General features: G+C 39.3%; 1 protein-coding gene across 5 annotated transcripts; it reads left to right on the top strand.

Moving 5' to 3' along the window:
• The first annotated feature begins 159 nt into the window (after positions 1-159).
• Positions 160-15,377, top strand: PPP2R3C (protein phosphatase 2, regulatory subunit B'', gamma). 5 transcript variants are annotated; one of them, XM_010583646.1, is made up of 12 exons: positions 160-363; positions 1,527-1,631; positions 2,238-2,350; positions 3,176-3,273; positions 6,086-6,156; positions 6,884-7,016; positions 8,187-8,242; positions 8,316-8,391; positions 9,047-9,183; positions 10,862-10,999; positions 14,194-14,253; positions 14,944-15,377. In XM_010583646.1, exons 1-12 carry the CDS (start codon positions 271-273, stop codon positions 15,130-15,132), a joined length of 1,269 nt encoding a protein of 422 aa, XP_010581948.1. In that variant the 5' UTR covers positions 160-270; the 3' UTR covers positions 15,133-15,377. The 5 variants fall into 5 exon arrangements, with proteins under 5 accessions (XP_010581948.1, XP_010581950.1, XP_010581952.1 ...); XM_010583648.1 differs by lacking the exon at positions 1,527-1,631 and adding an exon at positions 1,693-1,729 and having other exon boundaries at positions 275-363; positions 1,879-2,350; XM_010583650.1 differs by lacking the exon at positions 1,527-1,631 and adding an exon at positions 1,693-2,011 and having other exon boundaries at positions 275-363.
• The last annotated feature ends 60 nt before the right edge of the window (positions 15,378-15,437 follow it).

Genomic DNA, 15,437 nt, shown 5'->3' with positions numbered 1-15,437 from the left:
GGGAGCGGCGCTGGGCGGACGCTCGGGTGGACCGGAGGGGGGGCGTACTCCGCGTATCCGTTGTCCGAGTCGCGTCACGGGCCTGTGCTCCGTGCGTTTCCACCTAATACTTGCGTCGCTGAACGTCAGCGTAGCTGTGCGAGCCGCAGACCATTAGCTGCTGCTTTTCAAGCTCCTCGTTACGTTAAAACTCTGTTTGGAGGACAACGCGAAAATTCTTTTCTGTGTTAATCAGCCAAAAAGAGCGAACAAGAGCTAAAAGATGAGGAAATGGAATTGTTCACAAAATATTACGTGGAATGGAAAGGAGGAAGAAAAAGTGGCAGTACCTCATATATGAACATACCACGATTTTACTACAGGGTAAGTAAGGTATCCAGATGAACTTCAACAAGAGGCCGTTCTGTGCTATAAAGACAGTTGCACTTATTCAAAGGGACGCTTCAGCTTGAGAAGCTTAAGCAGATCGAAATCCGAATGATGTGGATCGCTAAGCGTAATTTCTTGTTTTATACAATTGTGGATTGTCAGCAGTTTCACATAATTACTAAGCTTCTTATCGAAGGCCATTAAATAGTTTACTAACCAGGCAGTAGGCTTGGCTGTTTACTTAAGATAGGAAGTCCTCTTTCTCCTCCGGAGAAACTTCCTGTTTTAACTAAATTTTGACATACCGGTGTTATAAATACATATGTTCCTATTTCTGTTTAGACACGATGGGATGCTGCTTTGTGAAAATGGTGGGTCATTGGTCTTGCAGACTAAAGATAGGTCTGTTGCTCGCATCATCCAGCAGAAATGCTTGGTCCAACGTCTTGTGTGTGAGATGAATCAGATTGGGATGGGGGAATATGGGAGCACAAGTTCAACATCATGAACTTGTGGCTGGCGTTTGTCAGCTTGACCACTCAGCTGCTATCTAACCTTGCGTGGTCCTGTATTCCTTAGGATCATAACTTTCTGCCAATTGAGTTCTAAAGTACCTATGTTTTAGTTGATGAATACATATGCAACCATCCAGGTTCTGGTAATGCTCTACAGTTTTGCTGTAAACACTGGCAGAACTTTCATACTACGTGTTCTTTCATCTGTTTTGTTGGCCAAAACAAGTCTAGTAGACATTCGCACTTTTGAGAGCCAGGCCTACCACAAAATAGAAAGTGCTGCTCTCTCCTGAGTAAAAACACCATAGTAAATGTCTTATGTGTGAGCCCTCCTGTCCTGCAGCTGTGGGAAAGTGCTTACTAGATGGGTTATCAGGTAAGGGGTAGGTCTCTGTCTCTCATGTTAAAGATGTCCTGCTTTAAATAAATATTTCGATATTGAAATAGTTTGAGACAGTATGCAAGTGATACCCCTGTAGAAGGAGCAGGTACCATACAGCATTCTGGTAGATAGGTGGTTTTCTGTCAAGTAAACAGCTTCATCACAGCGTGAGAGACAGGACTACCTAAGAGTACTTGCTAGATGAGTAGTTTTTGAATGGTAGCACTGTACAGAAAATTGAAATACCACACTGTTCCTAGCTGCCAGCTGAAGATGAAGTCTTGCTTCAGAAATTAAGAGAAGAATCTAGAGCAGTCTTCCTGCAAAGGAAAAGTAGAGAGCTGTTGGATAATGAAGAGCTGCAGGTAAGAAAATGTTTTCTGTATGTCTCATAATGGCTTCTGACAAGATTTCCTCTTTCTGCAGCATTTGATTATCTCCTATCTGTCCACAGAATCTTGTGGTAAGGTGCTTTGTATTTGGGCATGTTGGCTGGTTGTGAAGGACTAGCTAAAGCTGAAGTGCTGCACAGTCTTGGGCTGGTAATGTCAGTGTAATGCTTCCTTGTTATAATGTATATGAGGACTAAATAAATGGCTTCTGGTTTTCCAGCACATTCCAACAATTTCCCTAGTGGGCCCAGAAGAAGAAATAAGTTCTGTTTATGTATCACTGAGAGAGACTCCAGAGATGGTTGAGTTTACTGCAGTGCAAAGACAAGAGGGATGTGACCCTAGAAATCCTAGTGAGTGAGAGAGAGGGAGAGACTGTGTGTGTGTGTTTAACACCAGTTTAGAGCAGTAGAAGTATCGCTTGCTTGCTTTTCTGGCTGAACTGACGATGTGTACTGATTAACTGAGATAATCTTGCAGCAAAACCACGTTTTTGCTGCATTTCTTAGATGCTCTGTCTTAAGCACGTTGACATCTCTAGAGAGATCTCTTCTTAACCAAATATAAATGCCTTTTAAGAATCTGTGGTTTCTACTGGACAAACATCAGACATCACCAATGATTGGGGAAGAAGCAATGATCAACTATGAGAACTTCTTGAAAGTTGGTGAAAAAGCTGGACCTAAATGCAAGTAAGGCTTTCTTCTCTTATATATACTTACTTTGGCTAAACCTAAGTGCTGCTGTAACTTTCAGTTGCTAAAATAGATGGAAACAGTTTAGTGGTGAGACAAAATCACATCCATGCAGTTATTGATGACCTAGTTGCTTTGCGTCCTTGCAAAGGGGTACTGCCCTACATCTCTCAGGGAACTTTTGATAGAGATGTCTGCAAGAGGGGTGCTGCGTCCTTTTGAAGAAATTCTTATCAGCGTGAGAATTTTTGTGATGTTAGTGGCCAGTAAACAGCACATTTTGTATTTGAAGAGGAAATCATGTCTCCAGTGATATTGTTCAAGCTTTCCTAATATCTTCTGTTGGAAAATTTCCTACCAGATGTTCCGTGTACAGCATACAGTGAATATTCCTTCTTTATGCTGCTGCTGGAGACTGCTGTTGTGCACATAACTTTGTGACTGAATTTTGGACAGAAGCAGATTAGTTGTCAGTACTGGCAGTTCCTTTTATGTGCATATCGTTGCAGAAGATTGGAAGCTACCAAACATATTGTACTAAAGAGGAATTAAATAGAATGAAAGCTCTCAAAACTCCCACATCACTGAAGAGTCTCATGAGCAGTAAAGGCAGCTGCTTTTTATTGCATTTACCATTGTTACTTGGTAGGGTCCCACTTGATGGGTGCAGTGTAGCAAATGAACGTCTTGGAATATACAGAACATATTCTATATTGTTAAAACAGTATTTTGAAGTATCTGTAAGTTTTGGATACTGTAACTGGGTCTGTCAGTGCAGTGTAATCAGATGTACAGAAGTAGCTTTGTGTTTATGTTTTACAGGCAGTTCTTCACAGCTAAGATCTTTGCTAAATTACTCCACAACGATCCTTATGGGAGGATATCTATCATGCAATTTTTCAATTATGTCATGCGAAAAGGTTAGTTGATGCTTCTTCTGTGTTAATGAGAAGTTGTTTTATTTTCAAGGCTATTTTAAACTTTATTAATTACTTGCTGTTCTCTTCAACAGCAGTGAGATCTAGCCCTTGTTTGCTAATGCTGTTTTCCTGGAGGCTTGGGAGTTTTTCCGGTTACTAGGAGGTGGGAGTTCACCCTACCTCTGAAATACACCTCTCCTCTCAGCCATTGATCTCTTTTGTTATATATATTGTCATTCTGATTTCCTTTATTCAGGCAATACTGTGAAGAGCAAAACAGTAAAGTTATGTAGAGAGTGTGATCCTAACCACTGTGATTAGACTGTCTGGCAGATGGCTTCGTTTGCTGTTTTTCCTTTTACAGAGTGGTGTTATCTATGTTTTCTAACTGTGCTTGTCAAATATGTTGATACGTTCTTGTGCTTGTCGCTATAGCCCTGCCATATTTTCAGGTATTTTTTATTATAAATAAATACTTGGGCTGAAAAATGCAAATTTTTTTTCTAGATCTGTATTAGATCTTGTTTAAAAAGATGAGGGTGGCTAGCAAAAAGGAAGGTTGCCTCATTGCCTTGTCCCCTGGCTACTGGTTCTTGGGTCTTGTAGAGCCTTCAGGAGGGGACAATGGCACCTTTCCCCAGAGCAGCTCAGCTTGTTTAATTTAAAATGTTGTGGTGCAAGGGATGAGAGATGTTTTGAGCAGGAAACCTGGTGAGTAGACATGCAGAGTATGCAAGAAAGGAGTGATAGGCCCATTTGCAACGAACAGCAAACCCAAAAGTTGCAGGACAGGAGACTTGTGAAGCAGTCTGTGAAAATTGTATGCATTTCAAAAAGCCTTACCCACATGGACACAACAGAGGTTCTTTCAGAGCTCTTTATTTCATTTGTTTAATCCAGAAGTTTTAAGTCTTTATTCATGGTGATACCTTTTTTCTAAAAAAAACACAAAAAACAAACAAACAAAAAAAAACCAAAAAAACCCCCAGCAACAACAAAAAAACTCAAACAAAAACCGCCACTAAATTTAGAGACAACAAGCCATTTGGCATGTCCCATCTCAGTCAGTTTCATTTTCAGAGTCTGGACAGCATAAGGTCCCATCGTAGTGTTTGTCTGCAAGTCCCTCTTGGGTCAGTTGAATAAGGATCCTTGTTTTTGCTAGCTTACAGCATTGGAATTGCCTAATAAAGTTAGCCCAGTAGCATATCTGTGCAGTAGCTTAGCTCATTTCTATTGTCTGTGTTTTGCAGCGTTCTGTATGAGAGCTAAAGACCAGGCCAGATATTAAAGGAAGAAAAGACAAATACCTGTAGGAACTTTCAGTAAATACTTCAGATTGGAATTAGTGATTTCCATCTATGTTTACTGCTAAGTGTCCTTCAGCGTGGCACTGAAGGGAGAGGAAAGTAACATGACGAAGGGAGTTAATCTGCAGCTGCTTGAGCTTATCCAAGTTGGGGCAGTGCAGTCCCACATTTCACCTTGTTTTGATGAAGCTCATGCAGCGGAGCAGTCAGCTTCCAGAGTGGTGCTGCAGCAGGGGAGAGGCCATATTACCCTGAGCTTAAAACATCTTAAACTGCTGTGCCTCGGGTGCGTGATAGTATTCTCTAACCAGCTGAACTCATTAATGAGCTTTTGGGGTTTTTCTTTGTTAAAGTTTTAGGAATAGCTAGCTGCATGTAATCACATACTTGTGCTGAACTGTAGCATTTTGTCTTTCTGCTTCCTACCTCCAGCTGGAGGATTTCCTACGCTCCATGGATTACAGCCTTTCTTCCTCTTTCTTAATGATCTACACAGTCCTTTTGGGAGAGGAAGAGAGAATGGTGTACTTAATAACTGAATAATGGTGAAGCATTTCCCAAGGCACTATCTGCCTCCAGTAACGCTCCCCCTTCAGGAGAAAAGGTGGTGGAGTCTGTTGGCTTTGTCCAGACAAGTCAAGCCTGGTAAAAGTGTCTTGAATCGCTTCAGGGTGTGTGATGCACTTACCTTTAAACTTCAACCAGAAAAAAAACCAGCTTCACCATGTAACCTGTGTCATCTCTGATACTTGGTCCACCTTGACACTTACCTTGAAGAGATGAACGTTGGTATAAGCACAGCTCTCATTTCATAAGAGGAAGTTTTAAACTGTTTCTTCATAAAATGGAAGTTAAATTTAACATGGAGTGTGTGAATAATAGTTTCCATGCCTAATCTGTACTCGATCTCTGTTACTGTGCTTTAACAATGGCCTCAAGCAAGTTGTCCTGTAGATTGTCTGATTAATGCACCTTCTCATTGCAAAAATAGATGCTTGTGCTATTCTGATTCTCCTGTTGTAACTCAGAAGTGAGGGCAGGACCTTTGGCTGTAGCTGCAGCGTCTTGTACTGCACAAGGGGCTGTAGCAATCTGACCAGCAATCTGTATACAACGTTGTAGAGCTGCTTTTAATGCAGTGAAAATGTGCTGCTACACATATCTCTAGGTCAGCAAGACAGAACGAATCCATGTGATTCCATGTACCAGATAAATTGTGGTGTCTGCTCAGCCGTTTCTCACATCTAGTTATTATAAGGTAGTCTTGGCCACAGCATACCATATATCACCAGTGACTCTTACCAACTTAAGAGACTGTAACGGCATTTCTAAGCAGGGCTGGTACATATCATGGCTTTGCTTAAATCTCAGAAAAGTGTGAAACAGAGAGAGGCACTTAACATCCAACAGTGCCTTGTGGCCTTTGGAATAACTTGAAATTTTGGTGAGGCCTCAAAAACCCCCTAGGTTTCTTGCATTGTAATTCTGTTTCTGTTTTACAGTATGGCTTCATCAGACAAGAATAGGCCTCAGTTTATATGACGTGGCAGGACAGGGCTACCTCAGAGAATCAGTAAGTAAATTCTTGATTAACTTGATGTCTGTCTTTACTCAAACGACAGAGCATCAGAAAGGCTCCAATTTTCTTCCAGCCTTATCTCGTAAAAGCTTGTATCAAAATCTAGATTGGGGGGGCACATTCGTTTGGATAAATAACATTCTCTATATTCTAGAGATTTGGTGGTGAGAGTGCTGCTAGCATTTTTAACATATGGGTAATTCTCTGAAAAAGAGATTGTAGGTATCAAGGTTTCATGTCATTAGCGCTTTACTAGATTTAGTAGGATATAGTAGAAATCACAAAAAAGGATGGCTAGAGTGGGTCTCAAGAATTATTTTCCTGTTCTAACAGGAATTAATATTATAAATAAGAAGGTTCTAGTTACCACTCAGGATCTATTAAATCATATCTAGCAATAGGATAATCCAGTTAGGAGGTTTGCATTGGTATTTGAAAAAGGTACAGTTGAATGCATTTATACTTACATGTAAATATAATCTACTTTAACATTCTGCTTTATTTGTAGACCGTTTCAGTCATGGCATCGCATGTGTATCTAAATGACCGAGGTTTTCTTGCACAGAGACAGCAGCTCTTTTGCATGCTTTCATGTTCTTTCCTGTGTTGTTGCAGGATTGTATTTTTATCAAAATATACTTGAAAGCCAGAGTGAAATATAGCAAATGTGCAACACTAGTAGTGTTTAAAGCTTGTTTTCTTTTCTTTCCTAATTCTGCAGGATTTAGAAAACTATATTTTGGAACTCATCCCTACTTTGCCACAACTGGATGGTTTAGAAAAATCTTTTTACTCCTTCTATGTCTGCACAGCAGTTAGAAAGTTTTTCTTCTTTCTGGATCCTCTCAGAACAGGTAGGTCCGTGTTTTCAAAATTCTAAATATGTGGGAGTTATTTTCACTTTTAAAATGTTTCCACTGAAGCTACTTGTGTTTTCAAAGTAATATGTAGTTGTCTTTGTAGGCTTTTGTTCAGCAATCTTGTATTTGAAGATTAATCTCTACTGAAGACTGTGAGTCTTTACATGGGTCTAATAATCTACAGCTAATGAATTCCTATGAGATATCTGTCAGTTGTGGTACTATAGGGTTATCTCACAGAAACTGACAAATAAGATCCTGTTTCATCATAATGCATCATTAGCAGTAGCTAATTTTATAAGTGTTTAGGGTGAATAGAAAACACAGCAGCTAATGACAGAACTGCTTGACAGGACATTCACAGAACTGTGGAAATGCTCAAGCATGCTTACTGTAATGTGCTTCTCCTGTGATTAAATTTGTGTGCACCATGTAAACTCGTTAGAAAAGGTTTGCAGTTATGGCTGCTAATTCTTGTTACAGATGTAGCTCCCTTGGACAACAGTTTGCTTTTTTGTATGGCCTTGATTTAAGTCACAAACTGCATGTGTTTTCAAGATCTAGCTGTGCCACTCAAAGATGTCAGAATTGTGTGGGCAGTAGCCTTTGGCAGAGGTAATTATAAACAGGTAGGGAGGGTGTGTGTGAAGTTAAAATGCCATTATTTTGCACAGCTGCTTGTGCAGTGTCTGTGCACCAGCCAAAGCTACACCAGCAGAAGTGCATTCTGCACTTTAGCTTTGTGTCACATTTGTAGTTTCTGAAGATGTAAAAATACCACATCACTTAAGAGACTCTATTATTCCAAAAAATGTTTTAAGCATGGTTTCTTTGCATTTTTTATTTTACATACTGAGTTGATGTTGAAGACTTGCATTATTTTTTAATCTAGTTTTCTGGCTTTTAAGGCTTCAGGGTAATTCCTCTTCTGCCAATATCAAGCTAGTTTTATTCAGTCATATAAAAGCTATTTTTATTTTATCTCTTAAATTACACCCTTATCCTTGATGTTAGAAGTTGGCTGTGTTTGGCTTCGTTTTTTTTAAGAATGCATTTTTTTTCTGCTCTGAACACTTCTTCCTTAAGTAGAATCACTTAAATGAGAACAGTAAAATGGGTATGTTCTCTGGGCAACTGTTAAAATGTTTCCTTTTCTTGCTGCAGGGAAGATAAAGATACAGGATATTTTAGCTTGCAGCTTCCTGGATGACTTACTGGAGGTAAAGATCTCTTAGCATATACTATTATATTTTAATTTACTCTTTCTGAATTCTAACTTTATTTTTCACTTAGTTAAGGGATGAAGAACTTTCTAAAGAAAGTCAGGAAACAAATTGGTTTTCTGCTCCTTCTGCCTTAAGAGTTTATGGTAGGTTCCTTTATACGTGAATGCTTTTTTTTTCTTCTTTCTTTTCCCCTCCTCTCTGCCTCCTATGACTTAGTTACATTCTTAGTGTTATTTTTCCTCTGTTTTTTTCTCACTAAATCCTCCTGATAACTTGTGTTTTCAGCTCCTGTAGCCATCCTTTCAGTGTATCTTCCTGACTTTCTTTATGGTTTCAGTTCTCCACTATTGCTCTTTACAACGGTTTTATCCTGTCATTTTTGCGCTTATTGCACAGGGTACAAGATTCCTCTGTAACCTTTTCTTTTGACTGTTCTATTCATGCTTTTGCATCACTTTTAGCTCTTTTTTCATGCTTACAGCAGATCTGTTTAAAAGAAGATGTTCTTAGCCTTCTGCTCCTTTCTCTGTATACACAGTCTTTACTTTTTGAGCCATTACCTTAGAGTAGAACTATTAACACCTCATTATGGGAATCCCGCTTCCCCTCTCCCCACGTTCTGTGCTCATTTATGGTGCTCTATGAATATTATTGTGGATCTAGCATCTTCCTACTTAACTGCATTAACTTTATGATGAAAATTAAATGTTAAAGAAGTGCTAGATTTTCTTTCTCTATTAAAACAGTTCTTTGCTGACATAGGTATATTGTGTTTTGCCCTCTGTATCTTCTCCCTAGGCCAGTACTTAAACCTTGATAAAGATCACAATGGCATGCTTAGCAAAGAAGAACTGTCCCGGTATGGAACAGGGACTCTCACCAACATATTTTTGGATCGTGTCTTTCAGGAATGCTTAACTTACGATGGTGAAATGGTAAGTGCATATTTTCACTTCATTCACAATATAAAAGCTTTGGCTTATTGAGACCGGAAATGTGTCATAATCAGTATCTTTGAAATAAAAAGTAGCTTGAGGTAAAGTAACCTTTGTTTATTATTGTGCACACAAATGACCATGCAGCAGATTAGAAAATTAATTTTCTTAACAGCAAGGTGATCACAGCGTGGCTTAAAGACAAGTTGCTTGTTTTGAAAAGCAGAGGTGATAGAAAATCCAGACAGCCTAGGATAAAGCTTCTCATAGATTCAATAACATAAAGTGCATGTTGAAAAAATGTATAGATGTAGCAGTGGGTTTTAGTTAACATGTAATTCTTTAAAGAGAACTAAAGACAAGTGGCACACTTGAGACTAGTGCAAGTCGGCTAACCTGTCCACTTCTTCATGAAGACAACTGGTTTTTGTTGTAAGCTTTCCATAGCTGTGAAAAAATGGGAAGTCTAACTAAATTAGAGTTAAAATAAAACCTTTTATCTATATTTATTTTGAAAGCTTTACTTAATGTATTGCTACTCTTGTTGTCTGCATTCAGATGACTAAACTCTGAAAGTGATAAATTACAAATTCACTTTATGGTCCTTCTGTTGCCTTAGCAGTTTTTTGTAGAATCACAGAATCATTGAGGAGGTGAGGGATCCTCTTAGTTGCCCCTTGCTGGGCTTGCTGCAGTAAGTCCGTCTCTCTGTTGTGCAGGGGAGACCAGAGCAGGACCCAGTGCTCAGATGGGGTCTAAGCAGTGCTGAGTAGAGAAGGATCACCTTCCTTGACTTGCCAGCAAAGCTCTTGCTATTGCAGCTCAGGATGCTGTCAGCAGCCTTTGCTGCAAGGGCATGTTGCTGGTGCGTGTTCAATTTTGTTGCCCATCAGAACTCCCAGGTTCATCTGTGCAAAGCTGCTTTCTGACAAGTCAGCCCCCAGCATGTCTGATGCATGGGGTTATTCCTCCCCAAATGCAGGATTTTGCATTCCCTTTGTTGAACTTGATGAGCATCCTGTCAGCCCATTTTTCCAGGCTGTCAAGCTCCCTCTGAACGGCAGCACAACTCTGGTGTTTAAGGTAGACAGGGCTATTATATACATAGGACTTGAAGGATTTCTGTCCTTGTCACAACTGTATCTTGATTGGGAAACCAAGAATCAGTACTAGTGAAAAAGAAAAGTGTGGTACATATTCGTGGTGTCCACTAATGCTTCTACCACGTGATTTGCCAAACTACCTACTCTGGTCCAAAGATTATATACTTTAATTGGCCGTATAGTTCACTGTTTGGTAATGGTAGGCTTACTGCCACTGGATGTTTAATTTGTGGTAAGGAAAATGTTTTCTATGGCTTTTTTTCACTAGCTGGGTATGTTCAGCAGTCTAAAGATGTATTAAACATTGTTTTAAAGTATATATAGCATGTTTAACTTGGATGTATGCTTGGAATCCTATTTTACCTCTAAAATGGCAGGATTTCCTATCAGCAGCAGTCATTAAAAACTAACTTTTCTGTTCATGTTGGTGGTAGCTGCCATTTTCTATTTCATGTTGTCTTTTTCAGAAAATAGACTGATCCCCTACAATGAAATAGCTGCCAATTATAAAGTTCCTGCTTGCAAAATCAATTTAGAAAGACGACTGTAATAAACATGATTGTATCTACTTTTAGGACTATAAAACCTACCTGGACTTTGTGCTTGCATTAGAAAACAGAAAGGAGCCTGCAGCTCTGCAATACATTTTCAAACTGCTTGATATAGAGAACAAAGGATACCTGAATGTTTTTTCCCTTAATTATTTCTTTAGGGTAAGTCTCTTTATACAGGTAGGCCATTTTCTGTGTTTATAGTGTTATAGCCTCTGTGCTTCTGCATGCAGATCTGCAGGGAATCACTTTAAATTACTAATACCCACTGGGAGGCTAGTAACTACTTGTAAGAAGATTTAAAATATTAAAAAAAATATTCCAAAACTTGGAAAGAATTCAAAAGGTATTTTCAACATTTTATCTGCAGTTGAAATTAACTGTTTTGATTTCGTTTAGGAAAAATATTTTCTGTTTTGTTTTGGTGGTTTTTTTTATTTAAGTTGTCCTAAAATTGCCTAATGATTACCTATTAAAATCTCTTTTGATGGTTCTAATTGGTTATTGCCCATGATTTTAATTTCCACTGTAATCCTAAAAATCAGTAGAAGAAATGAAAATAATGAAATGCAGTGATGGGCCTGTACAGATACGGGATTTTTCATTCAGTGTATTGATTGCAAAAAGCTTCTTGCATTTTTCATATTACACATTTTCATGTGTTCTCCCAAAAGAGATTTAAAATAAGCTTAAATTACTTTTTTTAGTTGCTGTTAATTTTAACCCAGGACTTACAAAGTCTTCCTCCAAATTGTGGTTTGTATGTGAGTGGTTTTTTTGTTTTTCTTCTGGCTTGTGGTGGTTTTGGTTTTGGGGTGGGGTGGATGTTTGTTGTTTTGTCTTTTTTTAATAGATACCTGAGGTGTCTTGGGAAGGGGAATGTCATGTAGTAAAATAGTATTTTTGCTGTGGATGGTTTAGGCTGAGTTATGAGTGCGGTTTTTTGTGTTTTTTTTTTTACGTACAAGATCTCTTCAGTGATATCTATTCAGACACAGGGACAAGCACTTCAGTTTTCTTTATGGGGATCTTTGTATTATAACTGTAAAACTAAACAATGTCATTGTTCTTAGCCATATGCTCAAAGTATGATGAACAAGGTACATCATTCAGCTCATTAAGTAAAGCATTCAGGCCTGCTCAAGACATAATCTTATATCCACATTATTTCTGTATTGTTGTAAGTCTCCAGCTGAACATGAACTTCGACAGTAACTACAACCGTATCATTTTGTAAAAGTAAGGCTTCTTATCTGGAAGACCTTTTCTAATAATTTAGGGTGGAATGGACCTTTGGAGGTCACCTGCTCCCACCACCTGCTCAGGGTAGGGCCAGTTTCATGGTTAGGTCGAGTTGCTCAGGGCCTTGTCCAGGCAAGTTTTGGGTATCTCCAAGGAGGGAGATGCTACAGCCTCTTTGGGCAATGTGTTCTGGTGTCTGACTACCCTTACTGAGACGACTTTTCTCCCCTCATCCTTTGTCCCATCTTTGTCTAGTTGGAATGCCTTTCGCTGCAGCTGGTGTCCGCTGCCTATTACCCTTTCACTGTGTGTCTCCAAGAAGAGTCTTGCTGTGTTGTCTCTAACCACCTGCTAGGTAGTTGAAGAGAATAATTAGACTTCCCCCGCCACCTCAGCCTTCTGTTCTCCAGGTGAATTAATCTCAAGCCTCTCCTCTCAGCTGTGCTGTGCTTTAGGCCCCCAAGTATCCTGATAGCCCTCCAGTGGGTTCCCACTGGTTTGTCGGTGTCTCATAAAGGGCACCCCAAAGCTGTGAGGCTGCATCTGGAGTACTGTGTCCAAATGTTGAGTCAGGAGGAATAATCACCTCCCCGAACCTGCTAGCTATGCTTGTGCAGCCCAGTATTTATCTGCCTTCATGCTTACAAGGGCACCCTGCAGATTCTTGTTCACCTTCTTGTGCACTGAGACCTCCAGCACCTTTCCTGCCAGGCTGCTTCTAGCCAGCTGGCCCCTAGAGCATACTGCCACATAGGGTTATTCTGCTGCAGGTGCGGGCAGGACTTTTGCATGTGCCTTTCGAACTTCATCATGAACTTTGTTTAGTAGTTGTAGCTGTGTTGTACGCTTGATGGGCAGCTGTTGGGCCAGGACTTGGCAATACTAAGGATCCTAGAGAAACTAAGCAAGGACTCATCTTCTCTCCCTGCTTTTACAGCTCACAATTCCCACTGCTTTCTCCACTTCTGTTCACATGGCAGTAGGATTCAGGGAGGCCAGGAGCCGTATCAACTGTCTCCGACTCTAATTTTAATAAAGGGTGTTAATTTACAGTTTTACATTTTACAAAAACATGAATTTTAGTGTTGTCATAGTACATAAGTGATCTAATATGAAAGCAGTTTAACAAGGTAATTCTGCATAAGCTGCTGTGGCATAGCTATTTTTATGCATGTCTCCAGTTACGTATTTACTCTATGGTTTAGTTACTGAAAAGATTCCTCGAACACAGCAGATGCTTGATCATACTCTAAAATGTCTCCCTCCTTTAAACTTTTGGAAATGGAATGGTCTAAGTTTTCCTTGAAATCAGAACAGTTCCTTTTGACTCTCTGAATAACTGCTTTTCTGCTAGCGTAAGTGTGGGTAGGTCTGCACCTACAGAGGCTATGCTGATACAGCTGTGCTGACAAGGCTATGCAGCTTGTGCTAGTGAAACAAACAGTTGTGTTCGTAGTTGTTATCTGCAGGCAGAGGTTTGGTAATGCAGCTATTTAAATAGTACCACATTAAAAGAACTAACAGTAGGGAATACTATTTTGCTCAAAATGAGAAATGCCCACTTAACAGCCTGAACTGGGAGAACTCTTCCATGCATGGACAGATGCTCAAATAGACAAATACATTGTCTTCCTCACATTATTATTTAATCAACCAGAATACAGGTTCCATTTTCAAAGTAGTTGGAAGTGTGAGTAGCCACACTGCTTTGTCTGTCTGATGGTTGGTCCTTTCTCTCTTTCCCTAGTCTGTATTTCACATTTTGTCAGAAAACTGAACCTTTTGGTTTGAGTGTATTACTATCTTAAGTTCTGAGTGTTGAGTGATAATATTCAAGTGTTTGCATATCCCATTTGCAGAGCATTGAAACACTGGTCATAATGAAAGTTGGATTCTTCCCATATTGACTAAGAACTGTGAACCTAGAGATGCGTATCACAGATTATGCTTTAACTCACCGCTGTCTCACTTGTGGAAGAGAATTGATTGCAAGCTGTACCATGAATGCTTTGTTACAGGGCAATACAGCTTAAAATGCAGAAGCATTAAAAAAGTTTCATACAGTGTCAGTGTAACACTGCACTACCTATTCCTAACTTTTCTTTTTTTTCTAGGCTATTCAGGAACAAATGAAAATCCATGGACAAGAACCAGTTTCTTTTCAGGATGTCAAGGTTAGTTTTACTGAATAGAGTACTACATGAAATACTTGAATAAGCATTTCATAATTTACTTGTATCATAGTTTCTAGGTTGTATATTTACTTGCAGAATAGTAGACGTGATCTGACTTGTCCTACTCACAGGTTTGAAAATGTCTTTGTATTTAGCAATTGCTCTGTAAGAAATCTGGTATGCAACTATTCTAGTAGTTTCTTTACTAATAGACAAAAGTACCTGTTAAATACATGTTGCTGTGCCTTACATTGGAAGATACTTGGTATGTCTATTTTATGGTTCAGGATCATACCTCGGAGGTGGGGGCGGACTGGTGGCTGAAAAAACCTGTCTGTAAAACTCTATTACTGCCTACTTTACATTTAGCAGTTTTAGTACTTAAGAAAAAGTACAAGAGCTTCTATAAAACTTAGCTCATACAAGCGAACTGAGTTTCATGTTGCCATTTTGAGGCCAAAGCCTGCCCAGAAAAGCAAATTCTTATTTGAGATGTGGGAGCTGAGCACACTGGTCCTATCTGTAGCCAATTATTGTGCTTTGTATCTTAAATGGTTTGGGACTTAACAGCTTTTTTTTGGTAAATCGGTGTGGGTGGCACTAGTTACCCAAAGATCATTCTGTATGTGGTATAAAGTAGCCATTATTCTGCTCACTGATGTGTGGGGTTTTTTGACTTTTCTTTCATAGGATGAAATCTTTGATATGGTGAAGCCTAAGGATCCTTACAAAATCTCCCTTCAAGACTTAATCAATAGCAGCCAAGGAGACACTGTTACCAGCATTCTAATTGATCTGAATGGGTTCTGGACATACGAGAACAGAGAGGTCCTTGTGGCAAGTGATAATGACAACACTGGTGATGTTGATGATACGTGACATTGAGATATCTCTGTGGATACAGTCTGCTCCTGTTCAATCTGATGCACCAAGTGTTGAAAGCTAGAAACATTCATTATCTGAATCAATGCCTCTTCCTTTTTACTTCCCTCCCCCCTCCCCCCAATATAAAATGTGGTACGTATACAGGAATCACAGAACTAATTTCTGAAACCAAAAAAGCAAATGTTGTTTAAAAGGTAAAAATTATCTTTTTTTTTTTTAATAAATATTTTTTGACTTTTTCCCTGTGTACCAAGCCCTGTTCTTATTTAAATACCCTATTCTAAATGTGAATTTACCCT

The sequence above is a fragment of the Haliaeetus leucocephalus genome, unplaced genomic scaffold (assembly GCF_000737465.1).
Source record: "Haliaeetus leucocephalus isolate CR32 unplaced genomic scaffold, Haliaeetus_leucocephalus-4.0 Scaffold932, whole genome shotgun sequence".
In the NCBI taxonomy this organism is placed as follows: Eukaryota; Metazoa; Chordata; class Aves; order Accipitriformes; family Accipitridae; genus Haliaeetus; species Haliaeetus leucocephalus.
This window is presented reverse-complemented; position numbering and strand designations above follow the sequence as displayed.